We start from the raw sequence: 20,664 nt of genomic DNA, 5'->3' as shown, positions 1-20,664 counted from the left end.
CACATCTGCCCCGCCGCTTGCTTTTCTCCTGGTGGGTGTGAAGTGGCATCTCATTGTGTCTCTAATTTGCATTCCCATAACTGATTTATGACGTTGAGCATCTTTTCATGTGTTGGCCATTTGAATATCTTTGTTGGAGAAACATCTGTTTAAATCTGCTCATTTAAAAAGTCGGGTTGTCTTTTTGTTGTTGCTGTGAGCCCTTTTGATAGTCTGGATTTAAGTCTGTCACTAGATAGAGGATCTGCAGTATTTCTCCCCATTCTGTGGTGGTGTTTGACTTTCTGGTTGGTGTCACTTGCACCAAAGTCCTGCATTTTGATCAAGTCAAGTTCACCAGTCTTCCGTGTGTGAGTGTATCACAGACAAGGTGAAATCCTTGCTTGGGTGGTTCCAACGCCAGTTTAACTTGAAGGACAGAGAGCCTTTTCTCTGCCTTTTGTGCCTGAGACTGGCTGGCATGGATGTGCCCATCATACCTTATGATGTTGAGGTGCCACTGGTCACTAGCTGCTGGAGTGGGAGGGTGTGTGTGTTGGTGTCATGAATGAGACGTGTCAAGCTGTTGCCGAAAATCTAGAAGATGTAACATGTGGTCTTCCTCTGACTGGCTGGCTGCCTTCAGACTGGCGGCATCTTCCATGTGTGCTAACTGTCTTGTAGGCCCTTGCTGTGCCTGGTGGGGCCTCAGGGAGCCGAGCTGTCTCCGAGCTGTCTCCGAGCTGTCTCCTGCCTGGGAAGGATGGTGCCTGGGGAACAGTGATCTTTTTTGGTGTAGGCTCCGGAGGTGACCAGGGCTAATGTTCCTTTTTCTTCTTTCCTTGCTCCTCAGTTGCCCTGTCTTCAGGTTCACTGGTTTCTTCTTCCACTTGCCTAAGTCTGCTGTTGTACAGCTTGCCTGAAGTTTTCTTTTCTGTTACTGGGTTTTACAGTTTAAGAGGTTTTTTTTTTTTTAAAGATTTTATTTATTTATTTGACAGAGATCACAAGTAGGCAGAGAAGCAGGCAGAGAGAGGGAAGCAGGCTCCCTGCCGAGCAGAGAGCCTGATGCAGGACTCGATCCCAGGACCCTGAGATCATGACCTGAGCCGAAGGTAGCGGCTTAACCCACTGAGACACCCAGGCGTCCTCCAGTTTAAGAGTTTATGTTGGTTTCTTTTTATAGTTTCTTTTTATTGACATTCCTTGTTTGGACTTTTTTTGTTGTTGTTGTTTCCTTTAGCTCTTGAGCATATCTGAGAGAGTTGATTTTAAGTCTTTGATTTTAGTACAAAGTCTGGGCTTCCTCTGGGACAATTTCTCTGCTTTTCTTTTTTCCTTTGAAATGTAAGTATACTCTTCTGTTTATATGCTTTGTGGTTTTTTGTTGTTCTTGTTGGAAACTGGACATTTTGAATACTATGATGTGGTAACTCTGGAAATCAGGTGTCTCCCCCATCCCTGGGGCTTTGCTGCTGTTGTTTATTGAAGGTGAGCGTTGTCCACGTAGTGACTTCTTCCAGTCTGTTTGTGATGACGGTATTCCTCGTTGTGTCTGGTCACTGAAGTCTTGGTTCCATTAAGTCTGCAGACAGCCAGTATGACCTAATAGATTTCCTTAAGGCTGAAATTTTGTAGTTTCTTTCTTCACTAGGCACTCTCCTAGGTTCTGTAAGTTTTTGACGAGATTTCAGAGTTCTGAACAAGTCGAGTCTGTCATTTTTGCTGGCTTAATGTTGTTTTGGTAGAAGGACCAATCTGTGGAGTTCCCTACTTTGCTATATTCTCTGACATCATCCAAAAACTAGCATTTGACCAGCTCCCCAGCATTAGTCTAGGGCATCTGAGCTTCTTATTGGGGAAATGCCCATGAGAGAAAACAGGAAGGCTGGCAGAGCTATTATCTGACCCAAGTGCTGTGGGGTGGGTGTGGGGCTGCGGTGGTCAGACCAGAATCAGCCACAGAGGTAGTCCCGTGGTCCCAGAAGGGACTGCAGTAGTGGCACTGCTGCACTCTCTCCCTGGCGGAGGCACAGTGGAGCCCAGAGTCAACCTGCTTCGGTAGGTGGGGCCTGGCTGTGACTGCAGTTCGGGGATGCAGAGCACCGACATCGCCTGACCTTGTCCCTCCCCACAAGCCTGGGTACCTCACTTCTCAAGGCAGCAGCTGGGCCCAGGGAGGGGTTGCATTCTCCAGTGCTTCTGATATGGTCCTGGCACTCGTCTGTTCTGAGGACCACATGCCTCACCGATTTTTAAATTTTGTGCATTTTCAACTGTTGGACACTCTGGTCTATAAGAAAAGTGAATCCGGGGTGCCCAGGTGTCTCAGTCAGAAGAACATGCAACTCTTGATCTTGGGGTTGTGAGTTTGAGCCTCACATTGGGTATAGAGATTGCTTAAAAATAAATTAAAAAAAAAAAAAAAAAAAAGAAGTGGATACCATGAGAACTCTTTGACTTATTGTGTGAAGTAGTTGTCCTGCCCTTCTGAATTAAAGTGCTTTTCTCCTTGATTAATGTGTGTGTGCTTCATTTCACACCCCCACATGCCCTCTTTCCCTATGGAGTGTGGCATTGTGAAGGGTAGAGCTCGTGGTGGGGGCAGACTTCTGTGGGCTGCTGGGAAGGCTCTTCAGAAGGCTTGTTGTCAGCACTTTGTTTTCCTCTTCAGTACAAATTCAGGAACCCCTTTAGCTTTACTGAGATACAGTTTATCTGACATGCAGTTCACCTGTTGAAGATACATGATTTAATGGTTTTGGTATATTATTTTTAAAAAACATTATAGGATGTATGTAACAACATCCGCCTTGCTGACTATATTTAAATGTACCATTCAGTGGTATAGACCAGATTTACACTTTCTACAACCATTGTCATTATTTCTGAAAACTTCATCATCCTGAACAGAAATGGTGTCCCTATCAAGCTCCCCTCTCCCCTCCCCTGCAGCCCCTGGGAACCAGTCCTCTGACTGCCTCTCTGAGTTTGCCTGTTGTAGGTGCCCACACAGGTGGAGTTGTACAAGATTTGTCCTTTTGTGTCTGGCTTGTTTCCTGGAGCAAGAGGTCTTCAGGGTTAATTCATGCTCTAGCATGTGTCAGAACTTTATTTCTCTCTCTCTCTCTCTCTTTTTAAAAATTTTATTTATTTATATGACAGAGAGAGAGGCACAGCAAGAGAGGGAACACAAGCATCAGGAGAGGGAGAGGGAGAAGCAGGCTTCCTGCTGAGCAGGGAGCCTGATGCGGGGCTTGATCCCAGGACCCTGGGATCATGACCTGAGCCGAAGGCAGACGCTTAACCATCTGAGCCACCCAGGTGCCCCGGAACTTTATTTCTTTGTATGGGGAGTAATAGTCCATCGTAGTCCACGTTTTATCTGTCTGTTCATCTGTCAGTGGTGCTTGTGTTGCTTTTGTCTTTTGACTTGTCAATAATATTGTTGTGAATATTGGTGTACACACACCTCCTGAGTTTTTGTTTTTCCTTCTTTGGGGTGTGTAGATAGGAATGGAATTGCTGGGTCATAGGGAAATTATATTTTTATCTTTTTGAGGGTTTATTGCTTTTTATATATTAAGATTAAAAACTTAGAACTCCTAAGTTGGGTCACAAGAGAATACAGAAAGGTACTATAGTTAAAAAAATCAGCAAGACTGTTTTGTTTTGTTTTGTTACAAAGATCTAGAACTCCATTGTACATTTTAAATTACTATTATTATTTAGAGAGAGGAGGAGAGAGAATCTCAAGCAGACTCCCCACTAAGTGGGGAGCCTGACCCAGGGCTGATCTCATGACCCTGAGATGATGGCCTGAGCCGAAACCAAGAGTCTGATGGTTAAGCAACTGAGCCACCCAGGCGCCCTCCATTGTGCTTTTATAGAGAGATCTGGAGGGCCTGCGGGGGTCTCCGTGACTGTGATATGTGGCCTGTGGGGCAATTATATGAGGAGGGCTCAGTCGTGATGCTGCGGGCACAAAGAGCTCCACAGTGCAAATCTGCAGGTCGGAGTGGCCTCTGCCTTCCCCGAGAGCCCTGGGGCATGCACCCACTCCCATGAGGCACTGTTGCAGGAGGGTTGGACCGTCCTTGACTGTCATGGTTCCTCTTCTTATCACTTAAGATGACGCCTGGCACTTTTGGGTGAGCTGTAAAACACAGTGGTCTCAGAATCTCTGGGCCCTTGACACGGAAGGTGCTCGTTTGTGTGAAGCCCAGGGCGAGCTTGTCTGCGGGGCGCCTGGCTTCCTCTCACGCATGGTTTTGCTTCCCGAGGGCGCTGACTTGCCGGAAAGCAGGTGTACCCTACTTTTGTTCCTTGTAGGAAAATGAAAGAGCCCTGGGATGCTAGTGAGGGGCCACACGTTCCTCAGGTTTGTGTCGTAACAGCAGATGTGGTTTTCTGAAGGCACGTCTCAGCGTCACGCGGCCGTGCGCAACGGCCCTTTGTAGGTGCCTCAGGTGACCTGTCGGAGGACAGGGCCCTCTTGAAAACTGGGAGGAAGGGGTCCCGTGCAGGCCCATGGGGTGGGGCGTGCCGGTGCTGACGGCCTTTTCTCAGGGGGGCAGTTATGGGGACTGAGGCCTGGGGAGGCCAGGCGGGTGTGTGTGCCTGGACGTGGTGGCTGCCATTGGGGACCGCACACGCAGGCGTGCTCACGCTCACATGCACGGGCAGGGGCTCATTTTCTGTTTAACGGCTGCCTCAGCTTGTTCCCCTTCTCAGTGCCTTTGTTTGTTACGGCAGACTAAAGCATCACACAGGGTTCACGTATTCTTAAAATCACCTATGAGTTTATTGGAAATTAGCAATATATACATCATTGTAGAAAGTGGAATGTGAGGCTGAACGAGTTGGGAAATTTCCTGTAGCATCACGAGGAAGGAGAACATGCAGGAGCTGCACCAGCAGCCTGTTTTTCCCACTGGAAATAAATTATGTGTATAAATAGCCTCTCGTTGTTTGTGTTATTCACGTACAACAAATCACAGAGTTTTTACATAGGGCACTTTAATGACAGTGCTGGAAATGTTTTCTCCTGGCGTGTTTTTTTTTTTTTCAGTAATTGTTACTTATTTGAAAACACAGTAGATTTGATAGCAAAACAGTTAAAGCAGTTTGTTTTAGTGCTAAGGTAGGTGTAAGAAAAGTATTTTTAAAAGCTTTCCTATAAGATGGCATACACCTAAAAGCTGTCTTTTAGTCTGTGTATTCAGTTGACATTTTACAGAAACAAAAGGCAGTGTTTAACTCCTCAGTCTTAAGAGTATGAGTCATTTAAATATTTTTACAACCAAAAGTAGAAACACTTTTGAATATTTATGCTTAATATTTACAGAAAATGAACTGAAGTTCATGGTTTTCTTTCTTTCTTTCTTTCTCAGAAGAAAAAAGGAACTGCGTTGTCAGAATTGACCAGATAGAGCAAAGGAACCAGATTGGCTGCCGTTGTGACCTCCTTTGGAAGTCACGCCTGCTCCCCGCGAGCCGGGCACTAAGACACCCGTGTTCTCTTCCGAAGAGTGAACACTCTGGCTGTGTCGCTCTGCTTCGTCTTCTTAGTTCCTTGCTGGGACTTCCCAGCCTCCCTCGGGCTTGTCCGCTTTTGCCCTCTGGGTCTGAGGTCACACGGAGCCTCCTGGCTCTCCGTGGTGCTGGGAGTGGGCGCGTCTTGTTGGCAGGTGGACTCTGGGGCCGTGGGCTCCCCGGCGCCCCCCCGGACGTTCCCCGGGCTGTAGGCCGCCAGTTGGCAGAGGGCCACGGCTGCCGTCTGCTTCTGCTCGTCGCTGCTGTCCACCGCTCTCGTGTCCTGGGCCTTCGCAGCAGGGGCTGGGGCTGTTGATGGCACCTCAGGCGCGTCCGGGCCAGTTTGGTCTGTCGGGGTGTGGTCTGGCCCATCTTCGGAACTTCCCGTCTCTGTGTGGTGAGCAGCTGTGGTGGCAGGTTCTGCCTCTCGCGGTGGGCTGTGGAGGGAAGGTCTCCGGGTCAGGACGTTGCAGGGGTCTTTCACCGAGAGGTTCAGGGGCATGTCCTGCAGCTCCACATAGTCCTTGTACACCGGGCTGTGCGTGGCCGCCCTAGCCTCGGGTTTCTTGGAGAGGTTCAGCGGAGCTGTCCGGGAGCTGTCCTCTGGGCCGGAAGGTGTGGCCTCCGGGCCACGAGAGGCACTTCCCGCCTCAGCTGGGGCATCTCCGTTCATGGCGTCAAGGCTGGAAGAGGCAAAGAGAGGCCTTAATAGGAACCTTGCTTAGAAGAGCATTTTAGCATGTATGAGGTTGGCTGATTGAGCACAACCAGAGACATGCGTCGGAGATTTTGAAAATGGAATTTTCTTACCTTTTTGCAGAGTCGTCTCTGTTTTCCGGAGCTTGGGAATGTGGGCGCTCTGTGCTTTTCTTGACAGGCTTGAAGGCTGTGAGGCTGTGTTCAGGCTGATGGAGCCTTCCCAGGGCGCTGGAGGTTGGCTTGTCTGAGAGGCTGCACAGCTCTGCGCACGGCTGACTTGTCTGTGTGAAGTTGGTGGGACTTGGCCTTCCCGGGGAGCCTGTGGCTGCGCTGCCTGCTCGAGGGCTCATTTTGGTTCCCTCTGTGTCCCTTTGCCCGTCTTTGGAGGAATCCTTAGCCTCAGGAGTTGGGCTCTCCTTCTCAAACTCGGTGTGTTTTTTGTGGGTGCTGGAAGGACTTGACTTGGATGGACTCAAGGCTGGGTAGAGCAGGGCGGCTTCTTCCAGTAGGTGGGAGCTCTGATCTCTGGAAATACCCACGACGGGTGGAAGTCTGAGACCGCAGGAGGAGAACGCAGACTCCGGTCTGTAAAACCCATAAGGAATCGGCAGGCCGGACGGGTACTGCTGAAAGAACCTGTAATGGTCATATGCCGAGGGGGCGTTCAAGTGCTTCGGGACTGGCCCCGGGGGAGGCAGCAGGTGCCTCTGGTCTTGGGCCCCGTAGACGGAGAGCAGGGGGGCCTCGCATTCGGGTGAGTTCCCGGCGAGTAGGTAGGGTGAGTAGATGGTGGCCAGTCCGTGCTCTGTGTAAAAGTGTGGTGAGTACTCCGGGATCGTGGGCTGCATGTAAGGGGAAATGGCACCAAACCCCTTTGTAGCAGGGATTTTGTGTGCGAACTCCGGTGGGAGGAAAGGCGAGCCGGCTTTCCACGGGTAGCCGGGAGCATGGAATGCAGACTTGGTGTGGAAGGAGGTGGCTTTGGCCGTGGGGTTGGGCAGTGCCAGCAGCTCAGGAGCCCCCGTGCGTTCTGGCCCTTTCAGTCTGTGCTCTCCCACCGGTACAAACGCCGAGGGCCGCGCAATGCCTTCCAGAACGGGCTGGGTGCCCCTGCCGGCCTCTGGAGCTGGGCTCAGGGGAGCTGCTTCCTCGTGGAGAGCGGGCTTCTGTCCTGGGCACCGTTGGGGCCCACGTGCGTGCAGGTCCAGGTTTTCCTTCACGTCGTCCTTGGCAAGGCTTTGCTGGAGCTTGGCGTCGAAGTGTGGGAGCCCGCTCGCGACAGGCTGGGCAGAGGCGGGCTTTGCGGCTGCATCTGGCTGGTTCGCTTGCTTGGGGTCCAGGGAGTTGGCTTTGGGGCACTTAGGGGCGCGGTCCTGCTCTGACAGCAGAGTGATGGAGTTCTTGCAGAGACCGTACTTCATGTGGTTGAAAAGGTGCGACTTCTCGTTGCACGTGAAAGGGCACTGGAAACACTTGTACTTGAAGGGCTTTCCCGGAGGCCTGGGGATGTAGTGCGGCTTTTTTGGTTTCCGCTCCTTGAGAAGACTCATGTTCTTTCTTGCAGTGTGGGCGCTGTTGCTCTCGCCGGTCCGATCACGGCTGGCTCCTGTCTAGTTTCGATCTGCGGGGGCCGCTTCTCCTTCACTGGCTCTCCCCGGGCTTCTATTTGTAGACCGCGGCCCGTGCGGGGCGTCGGACCAGGACGTCTTGCTCGCTGGGGCCGTGCGCTGCAACAGAGGAGCACAGCCTTAGCGACAGGACATGGGCCTTGCGGGTGGGGGAGGAGTTGGCCCGGCTTCATAATGCTGGCCTGGGGGGACGGATGGGTCCCACCCTCGTGCTGGCGGTGAGGATGAGACGCGCACCAGGTGCACCTGCTTCTATCCTGGCCACCAGCCCCTGTGATGTTCCCATTTTCTCAAGTCTGACCTGAAAGGTTCTCTCGGGGCCGTGAAGAGTGTGGTGTGTCCGCGTCAGCCCCGAGAATGCCTGTACTCTTGAGTAGACCCCTTGGGAATCTTTATCCTGTGACCTGAGGCCTCTGATGCCAGGAAGGTTGTAGTCGGAGGCCAAGGGACTGTTGGGACCCCCTCCCCCAGCCCCCACCCCGACCCAGGTCCATGGAGTCTGCAGTGCTGGTCTGACTGCGCTGACCGTGACTACAGGGTCCGGCCTGTGCGGGACACCCACATGGCTTACTTAGAGCCACGGAGTCTGGGTGTGACCCAGAGTCAGCGCTCCTTGACTGTCCTGTCCTGTTTAATCACGTTGTGTGCTGTGCGTGGGGACTTAGAAAAGATGTAAATATGCAGTCCTACCCTGCTGCTCCCAAAATCAAACGAAAAGTCAGCTTTATCGGAGAGGAGCATTTATGCTGTCTCAAATACAGAGGTAAGTGCTGTGTTTATGTCGACTCTGACGATCTTGTGATGCTATCAGGGTGAGGTTCTGAGCCCTGTGAGGGACCCAGTGTTCTTCTTCGCTGCTTCCACTGCCCGCCCCGCGAGCCCTGTGGAGTAAGTTCTCGCGCTCCCCCCCGCGCCCGCTGGGTCAGCAAACGCAAATGCGCGTGGACAGCTGAGAGCGCGTTGGGCCCAGGGCGCCTGCCTGCCTTTCCGGCCTTCCCTCCGAGTGGGGGTGCTCGTCTGAGAGATGGTTGGGTCGTGGCAGGACGCCGTCCAAGCCTTCACCCCGTGGAAGCAGGCCCTGGGCCATCTCTGGCAAAGTCCTGGCCTGCAGTGTCTCTGGCCTTCTCTGCCTAACCCCAGGGCCCACTCCCTGATCTCTGCCCCCTCCCAGGCTGAACCAGAGAGCTCAGCCTGCTTCCCTGAGAGGCTGCCCTGACACCCCTGGGGCGCTCTCCCTGCCTCATAACCGAAACCGAGAACAAAGACGTGCGGTCTGGGAGGATCTCGCATGGGCCGGCCGGCCGTGGAGTGACTGACTGGGAGGGAGCGTGTGGGTGGGGAAGCTGCAGGGCTGCAGGGCGACGGGAGGAGTCGGCCTGCTTTCACTCAAGAGCTGCAGCTTCTCCACATTTTCAAGCAGCTTAAAAATAAAATTAAAAGGAAGTGATTTAACAAAACTCTTCTCAGATGTCGTTTTGCTTGAAGGAATAGGCAGATGAGGTCAGTCCTGAGTCTTGTGGGATTTCGTGGGTAAAGCATCACTTTCTAGACATTGGGTGGTTAGACAAGGCTGGAAAACAGCCTTTCAAAATGGAGAAATACATATGGGAAACTGAAGAGACTGGTTTTCACCAAATAAAACGTAGTTTCTCTGAAATGCCTTTCCTTGCCACCGCACGCACTGCCATGAGCTCATCGGTGGTGTGCAGGGGTGGGGGCAGGTGGAGTTTGGGTTTTCACTTGGATACTTTAATTTCTGAGAAAGCTGTCTGATTTATTCTCAGCAAACTGGTTTCTCTACTCCTTTATTCCTATTCCTTAAAAACACAAAGAAGCACCCCCCACTGCTTTGTCATCCATTGTTCCCCACATGCGGATTTTTTACGAGGTCGTTTTTTGCCAGGGTCTGAGGCCCTTGTGGTGAGGCACATACATCGAGTGAGAAACGAGAGTTTTTGGCTGCCCTGAGGCCGCGACTGGCAAGGGGGTTTCCCAGAGCCCTGGGAAGGGGCTGTTCATCGGCTCACCCTGCCCCTGTGCCTCTCTCTCATGCGCGGCTGCATGGCAGTGTCAGAGCCCAGCATGTTCGACTTGGAAGCATAGCTTTGTGTCTTTCTAAACTTCCCCTCTTATTAAAGGGAAAAAAAACGTGAAATAACCCTTTATGAGTTCAGCCCATGCCCTGGGGGTTCGGTATGCTCTGGGCTATAAAAGCACGATTTCCTCCGCCCGTCAGGAAGCGATTCCCGCCAACCTGGGCCAGCTAGATAAGTCAGCGGGCGTGTACCGGCATGTCTGCCTGTGCTCCCTGGTTCTGAAGGCGTGAGAACCTCTGCAAGGCAGGTTCCCATGATTGTATAGGATATGTTATGGCAAAGATCCGAAAAGTGATTTCATCACTCGCTGGAAGCATCGTGATCAAAATGATGACAGTTGCAAAACTTTATCAAGTGTGAGTCCAGAGTCCGGCGATACCGAGAGTGGACACAGACACGCCACCACCAGCCTCTCAAACCCCGGAGCTCAGAGGAATGAAAAATTCCCTCAGGATTTAAGAGATGATTCAGATGTGTTAAAAAATGATGTGTTCGTTGGTTGCGCATAAATAAACCTATGTTAAATTTGGCTAGACATTTATAGGAGGCAAGTTGCATTTAAGTTATCTTAGTGTGACCTGGAAGAATAACTTGGGTAATTGGTTTTATGTTAATTTTAATGTATACTTTTTTCAATCAAATGATGTCGTATGTAAAGTTCTGGTCTGAATTTTTGTTCTTTGTTCAGTTAGCATCCAGGGACAGTAAATAGTTTCCCTGGGATCATGCCTGCGCCCTGGGAGGTGAGAGTGCTCCAGGGCTGACCTGTGGGGAGGCGAGCCTGCCGCGGACTCACAGGGGCAGCAGTCGTAGTAGCTTTGGGTAAACTGACCTCTCAGGGTTGCACAAGTCACTGATTAAAACAAGGGAGCCCAGCTGCTTCCGATGCCGGTGGAGACAGGCGCATCCACCACGTCGTAGAGATGCAGTAACGTCAGAGAAATTAGTGGGATAAAATGGAGGCTACTGTAAGCTTTCGGAGGGAACAGCCTGGATAGCATGGGGTCAGCCTGCGAGCTCTCCTGTGGGGGGTTAGCAGGGCGCAGGAGCCCGACCTGGCCCCTGGGGCCTCGGCGGTCTTGCCCTGCGTAGGGACGTGGTTTCTGACCGTCTCTACCCTCAGCAGGGCCGGTTTCTATCTGCGGGGCTTGGTGCTTGCTGGCAGCTGCTGGTGTTAAATTTGCCGAAAAAAAGGGTATTGTTGCCAAAACAATGCAATGGAGAACTTTAACTGTTGGTAGTTAAGTTTGGATTTGCATTGAGAGGTGAGGTTTTCCTGCTGCCAGTTTGTCACAGCCTCTTCCTGGAGAGGCGTGCGTCTGTCTGAGTTAATCTGGACGCGGAGAGCTGCTGGCCGTGCGGGGCCCCTGGGAGGCGGCTGCGTGGGGACCCGCAGTGTCTGCTTGGTCCGCAGGCAGGTTTGTGGTTCTCTCTCCATAAGCAGCAAGTGCGGGGAGCTGCTCCTCACGCCCCTTCCCTCCCTCCTGTCAGGGTCCGAGTGGCTGTCACTGAGGCTGTCACTGAAATTTGGGGGGGGGGGTCTGTCCTCTGCCTGCCTCTGCGACTTCCCTGTCAGACTCCAGTCAGACGAGGCGGCCATGGGCACAGTGTCCACCGTGGGGGTGGGTGGTGACTTAAAGGCGCATAACAGGGCCCTGGGTGAGCTTCCAGAGGTTTCCTGTTTTATTTAAAGATGCCCCTTTTGTGACATCAAGCATTTTAAACGCCTGCTTGTGTTGAACTGATGTACTTTTTTGCCTCAGAAAGTGCCGTGAGCCGGCCCTGGCTGCCTTGGTTCTTCCCCCGCGGGGCGCCGGCGGGACTGCCCACACAGCGCCTCAGCGGCCTGTGGTTTCGGTTGGCCACAGGCTTTTGTTTGCTCGTTTCTGAAGTTCTAAATTGCCAGTGCGCTGGCTTCCCGTAGGTTCCTCAGTGCAGAGAGTTAGTGTCGTTGCCGGGTGTAAGGTAATGCTGAGTGTTGAAAAAGTTTCTAAGGAGTTTGAAATCCAGAAAACAGACAAGAGAAAAAGATTTTTTTTGAACTTTGATAGGACACCGTAGAGGTAATTACAGCTTAGCTTTATAGGACACCGCTGTGACGGGCTGGCTGAGTACGCTGGTCTCGCGTGCTGCCCTGTGAACTGGACTAGTGCCGGAATGGTCCCTGCGGTGCCGTGCGGCGCTGGCAGGGAGCCCCGGCTGGTAGAGCGTTGTGAAGGGCATGCTATAATTACAATATTGTGATGTGGCGTTATTGCATAACCCAAGGACACGCCATTGTCGCCTGCCCACTGGGGTGTCGCAAGAACGAGATTTGTGAGTTTTACTCCAATTGAGCTTTTCCAGTGACTAACCGCCACGCCCGCCCAGACTCCTAGTTCTTTAAAATGAAGGATAAACTTGGGGCACCTGGGTGGCTCGGTGGGTTAAGCCTCTGCCTTCGGTCATGATCTCTCAGGGTCCTGGGATCGAGCCCAGCATCGGGCTCTCTGCTCAGCAGGGACCCTGCTACCACCCCCCCCCGCCCCGCCTGCTTGTGATCTCTGTCTGTCAAATAAATAAATAAAATCTTAAAAAAAAAAAATGAGGGATGAACTTCATGATGACCATTACCTAGGGAGGAAGACCGTTTTCCAGCAGGTAGTTTGAAAGAATGGATCTGGAAAAAAAAACCAGGCCTCTTTGTAGTTTCAGCCAGAGACCCCGAGTTACGACTAGGCGCCTACCAGTAAGTGCACGTAGCTTCAGCTCAGCCTGTCCCCCTCCTCGGCCTCGTTTATCCCGAACAATACCAGTTTGAGGCATTGGGAGGATTTGTTAATGCAAAACAAAGATAATAAACGTAGACAGAATTTGCTTAAATAAAGTCTGACTAGACTTGGCCATTTGGTCATTAATTGTTGTTGAAACGGGTTTATGAGAAGCTTTGTAAGGGGGAAAAAACCCTCTTTTTGTATACTTAGAGATCCTCTTAGGTTTTGTTCTTTGTTTTGGTAAGCACATGTCAAGCCAGTACTTATTTTAGGGACGTTAGGGTGGCACAGTTGGTGAAGCGTCTACCTCCGGCTCAGATCTCACGGATCGAGCCCCGTGTCGGGCTCCCTGCTCACTGGGGAGCCTGCTTCTCCCTCTCCCTCTCCAGCTCCCCCTGCTTGTGTGCTCTCTTTCTCTCTCTGTCAAGTAGATAAAATCTTAAGGAAAAAAAAAGGACAGGACTTATTTTAAACTTCGGAAAGTTTTAAAATGTGACCTGTAAATTTAGCAGTTATTTGAATATATGTATATATGTTTACATGTATTTGTATATACATTGTTCTTTTAATGTTGTAATTTACTCTAGTTTTAAGGTAAGGAACAGGTAAGCACTTACATACATTTAAGTTTTAGTTTAAATTTTATGTAGAAATGAGGACTTAATTTCCAAATAAACTTGTTCGTACTCTTAGAATAAAGTGTAACCCTTATTAAAAGTTTTGTAATAATGGTCTCCTTTCCAGCGATGCACCTGCCGGGTCCTGAGTAATCCTCAGGGAATAGAGCAAGGCAGAGCACACAGCAGGCAGGTGGTTCGCTGAGCCAGATAGTCAAGTCAAGATACATCCAAGAGCAGTTTTGAAAGAAAACTTGAATTTGAGAAGAAATGGGTACTTACCGGAGATGGGCTGTGCTGGGAGCTGTCGGGAGCGGTGGCTGACGGTGCCCGAGAGCAGGACCTGTTCTCACGCTCGCTCACCGGCTGAAACTGGAGCCGGCAGTTCCCGTGGGAGGGGTTTAAGTGTAGGAGTTGAGCCCTCGGGGCGTAGAGATGCACCTGATATCCCTCCTGCCCGCAGCTACGATTCATGTGTTTGCCCCCACCAAGCCGCCTAGGAGCAGCGTCACCAGCGGGCTGGGAGGCCAGGCGCCACCTCCGTGCCTCACGGCCGCTCCCTGCTTCAGGGTGGAGAAGGCCATTTTGGTGCTGGTCAGAAGTTCCTGGGCTGGAGGGGGAGCCGTGTTTGCGGCTGGAACCGAGACTGAGGGGTATAGATGGGACCCTGACCGGTGTTTGATGTTGTGGCAGAGACACCGTGTGTGAGATCTCCTTCAGAGCTGCCAGCATAAGCAGGAGCTGCAGTCGACCCCAGATTGAGTCTTAAACACCTCTCCCCTCGGAGGCCACACTCCCTGGTGTCCTTGCGCTGCGGGGTCTGCGTGAGCCTTTCATCTTGTTGTCTTTCTGTCCTCACCCTTGTGCCTGGGAATCCTTGCCTGCCGTCCTCCTCGTGGGGGGCGGACGGGGGGAGCCTCCGCCGCCTGGCCGCGGGGGCCTGCCGGCGCACGCCCGGGACCGGCACCGGCACCGAGCTCGCTGCTGTTGCCAGGAGGCGGCTGTGTGCCTCTCACTGCCCCTGGTCTTAGATACAACTGAGACGCTGCATTTTGGAGCCGTGTATCTCCCTCCCTGCTTAAACGGCTTGCTGTTGAACCGTGGCTGTCAGTGAGGCTGCCGTGTGGTGCTGGTTTGGGGACAGGGAAAGGAGGTGGCGTGGGCTGGGGCCAGGCCGCCTCCCACCCCCCACCCCCCGGTATGCATGGTGGTGCTGGGTCAGGCTCGCCAGGCCAGATGCTGTAGGTTGTTTGTTTGTTTTTAATTCAAGGCTTAGGATTTTACTTTGCTTTATCTTTATATTGAATTCTTTAAAAAAATGTTTTTAGTTACTTTTGTCCAAATTAAGTGACCATGAAATTTAAAGGGTGAAAAAATCGTTCTGTAAGTCTTGTCACAAAACACTAGTTCATTGCTGTTCCTCTGATGAGCCACCCCGAAACTTGGGGCCTTAAAGTTTTCTGACCTCTCGTGTCTCTCTGTGTGGGTCAGAGGTGAGGGCCAGCTCCACGGGCACGGCGGGCTCCGTTGGTGGGGCCCTGGTGGTACTGAGCTGTGCGGAGGGGCCACCACGGTGTCGTCCACCTTGTGTCTTGGAGGGAACGGCTGAGTGCTTTTCTCCATGTGGCCTCGCTGCCCAGGCCTGTCCAAGAGTGTGGCTGATGAGGCATCTCTTGTGTCCTGCTTTGTTTGCCAGCCCGGATGGGAGGATGGCAGGCCCTGGGGCTCAGTGGGGCACTGCCACACGGCTTCCCTCCCATCTCTGCCTAGGAGCGGGACTGGAACCTTTTCTTAGCGGAGTACTTTGGTATTCACTTCCTTGATTCTAAATAACAGTACTCTGTTGCTACTTCTGTTCCCTCCACCTGCCTCCAACTCCCAGTCCTAGGTCTTGTCTGCTGACTTCCTTTGTGCAAAGTCAGAGTTTTGTCCTCCTCTGCCCTCCTGCGTGCTTCCCCATCATCCTGGGGTTGCCTTCCCCTCTCTCCTGTATCAAAAACCCGCTTCTGGGATCCCATGTCTTCTCTTTCGGGTTGAGTTTTTACATTGGTACGGAGCACATGCTGTTATTCTGTGTAGGCTCCTGGGAAAGAGTGCGAGAGAGGTGGCTTTGTGGAGACTTTGCATAGTTGATGGCATCTTTATTCTTTTTTTTTTTTTTTTTTTAAAGATTTTATTTATTTATTTGACAGAGAGAAATCACAAGTAGGCAGAGAGGCAGGCAGAGAGAGAGAGAGGAGGAAGCAGGCTCCCTGCAGAGCAGAGAGCCCGATGCGGGACTCGATCCCAGGACCCTGAGATCATGACCTGAGCCGAAGGCAGCGGCTTAACCACTGAGCCACCCAGGCACCCGATGGCATCTTTATTCTGCCTGGTTGATAGTCTGGCTGGGTATAGAACCCTGGGCTAGATGTTGTTCACCCTTGGTTTTAAAGCTGCTCTCCTCTGCACGTAGCTTTCACGACTGCTGTTCAGAAGTGCCTGCCCACTCTGAGTGCCTGATTCTTTCCCTCCAACATTTAAATATGAACGATAGAGAGAGCCAGCGAGAGCACGTGAGCAGGAGCGGGGAGGGGCAGAGGGAGGAAGAGAGAGTGAATCTTAGACCCCTCAGTTAGCCCGATGTGGGGCTCCGTGTCACAACCCTGAGATCGTGACCTGAGCCGAAACCAAGAGTCAGACGTTTAACCGACTGAGTCACCCAGGAGCCCCCAATGGGAATGATCTCAAACAAACAGGGAAGTTAGGAGAATCCTGCACCCGGATTCGGTGATGCATGTTTTCCTAAGTTTGCTTTACCACAGAGGTCTGCAAGTGGTGCCTGTCTGGGGTGGGGGTGATTCCGGCACTCCACGTCTTGGCGGGGAGAACGCGTCCCAGAGCTCTTCAGACCCGTGCAGTTTTTACCTTTAAGAGAGGAACTATGGGCAGATAGTTCCTGACGAGCCTGCTGATGCGCTCAGGGGCACCGTCGGTGGGATTTCTTCCACCCATGCTCTTCTAGAACTTTATGCAGGTTGTGACTCCCGACCCTCCTCCTGACCCGCTTTTTCTCTGTTTCTAAAATGTTTTCTGTCTGGTAGGTGCTGCTTTTCTGCTGCTACGCTGTTCCCAGGAGCGCTCTGGGGTTCTCTGGCGCCCCTCCGTAGCATCTCATTCTTGGACGGTCGTCGCAGTGGCTTCTCTTGTTTCTCCGAGGGTCTTCGCGATGCTTTGGGCAGGTGCCGGGCGTCTCCACCCTCTTACACAGGTTCTGTGTTCTCACTGTGGCCCTCCGTAGCCTCTCAGCACATCTGGAGAAGTGACTGCTGACTTTGCTGTCAGCACATCTGGAGAAGTGACTGCTGACTTTGCTGGGGCGGGGGCTTCAGGGGTCTGCTTCACTGGTGACCTTCACGATGCTCCTTGTTTTAGCCACTGCCCTGCTGCCCCCGCAAGCCCCGGCGTTGTCTGGAGCCTTTCAGGGATCCTGCTTGCTGACCAGAGAGGTTCTGGGTTGCCTCACATGCGCTCAGGTGAGGCCTCCAGCCTCCTGAGTGCCGGCCCTGCCAGGCCTTCCCCGTCTCCCGTCACCCTGTCACTCATGCGTTGGAGATGGAAGGTGCTCTCCGAGGTTGCGGGTGGGATTGTGCCGGCTGGTACGTGCGTTCCGTCTCCTCCGTTACCCTGACATCTTGCGTCCAGGTTTCTGACCCAGGTCGCATCTTCGGGAAGAGCAGGGGCAGCAGCGTGAACCGGCTGAGTGCTCATGAGCTGTGAGGCCTGCGCTCATTTAGTCAGTCACTGTGGCAACTGTGGGGTTTGCAGGGCGGCGGCACAGAGACTGTGAACCCTCTGGCTGAGGTCACCCAGCCACAGCAGAGCAGGTGGGGGTGGGGGAGGGAAGTGCCTCCCTGTGAGATGCTAATGGCTGTGAGCTGGCTCAGCCCTCCCCGTGCTCAGAACCTGGTGGGGGTGGAGAGGGGCTGGTGGCCAGGCTCTGGGCCTTGGTGGGTCTCACTGGGCCCAATGGGTCGAGCGTGGGGATGGACCGGCGCCGTGGCTGCGGCTACTCTCATGGGGAGCAGTGGTGTTGCCTGTTGGGGGGGGGCAGGCATCATGACCGGACTCACACAGAGCCCGGACTTCCCCGCATGGGGTGTGGGTCTAGCTCTCCTGCAGAAGGGTGAGCCCTGGCGGCTGGCAGCTGCTCGCTGGGCTCCTCCCACCTGCCCCCTGCCCTCTCTGGGTGGTGGGTCTCTCCCTGGCGCCATCCCTGTCCCCTGTGTGCGCCCTGCGCCCCTCCCGTTCCCCACTCAGCAGCACGTCTGCATGTGGGTGCCCTGCGGCCCCACTGCTGACTCCCTCCGTGCGCGGGTGGTTAGGACCGGGACCTCCGTCCTCTGTGCTGCAGGGTGGCCGCGGGCGGCGGCTGCTGGTGGGCTGCCGGAGTCCTGGAAGCAAGCGGTAGCCCAGGGCCACTCCGCGAGCCAGAGCTCTCTGGGGAAGGGAGCATTGGCTTCCTCCTGTAAGGAAGAAAGTAGGAGACGGTGTTCATTTTGACACTTTGGGGGCTGCGTCCGGGGAAAAGGAGAAAGGAAACGAGAGCTCTTTGGGGTGTGATTCCGCGTCTTCAGTCTGGGGGTGATTCCGCGTCTTCAGTTTGGGGGTGATTCCGCTTCTTCAGTTTGGGTGGTGGTTAGAAGAAGTAAGCCCCAACCTGCTGCCGAGGTGACATTTGTTAGGTCTCCTGGTTAGCAGATGCTGTGTCACATCCAGCCCTGGTGGCCTGGCCCGGGTGGGAGTCCCCTGAGCAGGTGAGTGGGGGCGGTGCGCGGGCTGGGGTGCCTACTGCCCAGGCTCTACCTCAGGGCCGTGTGGGAAGTGACGGGCTCAGGCTGGGGGTCCGTCCTGGCTGACCCAGTAGTGAGACTGGGGGGGGCCTTTCGTGGCCGACACGGTAGTAAGACTAGGGGGTTCTTTGTGGCCAACCTGGTAGTGAGACTGGGGGTCCCTAGCTGGCCTACACAGTAGTGAGACTGGGGGCTCTTCGTGGCCGACACGGTTATGGGACTGGGGAGGCCCTTCCTGGCCGACCCCACGCCCCTGGTGGGTAGGGCGGCCTTGTGTCGTTCATGTGAGCACACAGGTGTGTTTCTCAGGGTTTCTTGACTGTAATTTGTTTCCAGTTGGAACCCCATAATGAGAAGGCCATCTAAGGAGCCTTCTGTGACCTCTCCAGGCTCCTGAAGCCTCGGTTCTGCTTGTCCTGGGGGCTGTCCTTGGCCCCCATTGCTGATGGGCACCTGTGGGGCACGTGGTGGCCCTCTGCCCCCCTTCTTGGGTCTCTCTCTGCGGGTCGGGTGTTTCCTCCCTCCGTGCCAGAGTCTCGGTGCTGAGGACCCTGTGTCTGCTGCCAGCACCCGTCCTCTGCTTCTGGGTTTTACGCTGTGTTCTCTCTGTAGCCCGAGGGGCAGCACTGTTCCCCCAGATCCAGCGTCTTTCTTAAGCTTTCTTGGGGTCTCCGAAAGCCTGGCAGCCTGGGGCAGGAGTTTGGGCCCTGCCCTCCTGCCTGGAAGCCACCAGCTAGGTCTGCACCTTGTCTTCTGAGATCAGGAACCTAGGAAGAAGTGGCCGCCATTCATGGAGGTTTCTGACCTGGGTCTGTGTGTGCCGGGACATGCCCCTGTGAGCTGAGCAAGCAGTGGGCTCCAGGGACCTTGGAGGGAGTGCGGCAGCGCTCAGGGTCCTTGCCTTCCCCTGGTGTGGGGGCTCGGCCCTTCGAGGCTGAGTGCTGGGGAGCACAGAGTGCTTGCTGGCGTGGGGAGGGCTCAAACCGTGCTGGTCTTCTGGGCGCCTGATTTCTCCTATCAGAGCGTTGAGAGTGTCGGTGGAGTTTTGCTTTGTCAGACAGTGGCCGGTAGAAGCAATGAAAGTCAAGTTAGGTCGGTCATCTTGTGAGGTAGGCCACAGCAGGTGGGAGTGTTGGGAAAGCTCTGTTGTCAGACGTTCCTTTTCTTTTGATGAGTAAGTCGGAGATGTGTAACGTACTGCCCCAAATTCCAGGAATGCCACCACGTGGATTTGTGTGGAACTGGGGCTGATTTGGTGTTGGAGGGGAGCTCACAGGCCCTTGTTCCTGCCAGGCTGCAGGGCGGAACGGTGGGCGGTGCCCTCCACCTGGGCGGGGCGGGGCCTGCTCAGCCCCGAGGGCGGTCTGGCCGCAGGCTCTGAGGACCGGCACTGGGCTCCCCAGGCTCCTCCCTCTGACACCTTCCCCCCGAGGAGTGCGAGAAGCGGGGTGGAGATGGGATGTGGAGTGATCCTGAGCCAGAGTGCGGGCGGGAAAGCTCTGTGTCCCTTCTGTTTGGATGGGGTCTCGGAACCCTGTGCTGTGGCCGCTCTGGCTCCTGGGCGCCTCTGCCGATAGGCTTGTTTTGTCCTGGACTGGGAAACCGGTTCAGGTTGGTGAACGTGGGCCAAGTTTGAGGGTTCCCACCGTTTCCTCACCCGCTGTCCGCCCCGGCAGTAAAGTGGGGTTCGGCCTTCTCGCCTGGGCTCCTTGTGGCGTTCCAGGAGCAGTCGGGGGCCCTTCACCTCCTTTGTGCCGTGTGTGCTGGGGAGTTTGCTTTCGGTGGACGGCTGTCTGCGGTCTGTTGGCCACCACACAGGTTTCATCGCTGAGCGACAGCAGGTGTGCTCCTGGAGCCTCTCAGGCTCTGCCTCCGTCCCAGCCAGACCTGGCGCCCTCTCCCCACACCATGGGCTCCCTGTCCGCAACAGGCTTGGCCCTCATGGCCATGGCTCCTCTCGGCTGAGTCCTGAGTCAGTTGGGTTTCAGATGGGGCAGTGAGTCGTTTTCCGTCTTATTTCTAGACTTTTGTCTGGGTCTTTCTATGATCTTCCTTCTCTCTGGCTTCCAGTCCTGTTTTTTTCTCTTGAATCCAACAAACCTGTGTTCTTGGTGGTAGCCTTTAGGTTCTGTTGCCTCAGGTTCTTGGGCTTCTGGTTCTTTGTCGTAGCCATAGACACTCCCCCCGCCCTTTCTCCTGTGATAGATGATTCCTTCCTGGCTCGTTTTCAGTGGGCGTGAGTTACTCCGTACATGGGGCGTGCTACAGTGTGGCTCTGTGCTGCTTCTCAGGGTACCGTGGTGGGCAGCCTGGAGCAGGCTTCATGCCTGTCCCTCAGCTTGGCCTTACCCCACTCCAGATGGTGTGCACGGATGGCCCAGGCTGGGGTCTTTGGCTTGTCACGGAAGCCTCTCTCCTTTTTCAGCCGCCCCAGGAACAAGTCCCCTGCCAGCCCTGCCAGCCCTTCCTCCCACCGGCAGCCCCTGTGTGAGAGGCCCTGGTGTTGTCCAGGTCTCTGTAGGCCC

General features: G+C 53.9%; 2 protein-coding genes across 3 annotated transcripts in view; one reads left to right on the top strand and one right to left on the bottom strand.

Annotated features, from left to right (window-relative positions):
* The window catches only part of TBCD (tubulin folding cofactor D), a 155,034-nt gene that overhangs the window by 44,257 nt on the left and 90,113 nt on the right, over nucleotides 1–20,664 (top strand). The gene's annotated exons all lie outside the window — the stretch shown is intronic.
* On the bottom strand, nucleotides 4,762–13,816 carry ZNF750 (zinc finger protein 750). The gene is made up of 3 exons (XM_004748629.3): nucleotides 13,590–13,816; nucleotides 6,325–7,940; nucleotides 4,762–6,197 (listed from the first exon to the last, which is right to left on the bottom strand). Exons 2-3 carry the CDS (start codon nucleotides 7,761–7,763, stop codon nucleotides 5,483–5,485), a joined length of 2,154 nt encoding a protein of 717 aa, XP_004748686.2. The 5' UTR covers nucleotides 7,764–7,940; nucleotides 13,590–13,816; the 3' UTR covers nucleotides 4,762–5,482.

Source organism: Mustela putorius, unplaced genomic scaffold (assembly GCF_011764305.1).
Source record: "Mustela putorius furo isolate JIRA1106 unplaced genomic scaffold, ASM1176430v1.1 tig00000873_pilon_pilon_pilon, whole genome shotgun sequence".
Taxonomy (NCBI): Eukaryota; Metazoa; Chordata; class Mammalia; order Carnivora; family Mustelidae; genus Mustela; species Mustela putorius.
This window is presented reverse-complemented; position numbering and strand designations above follow the sequence as displayed.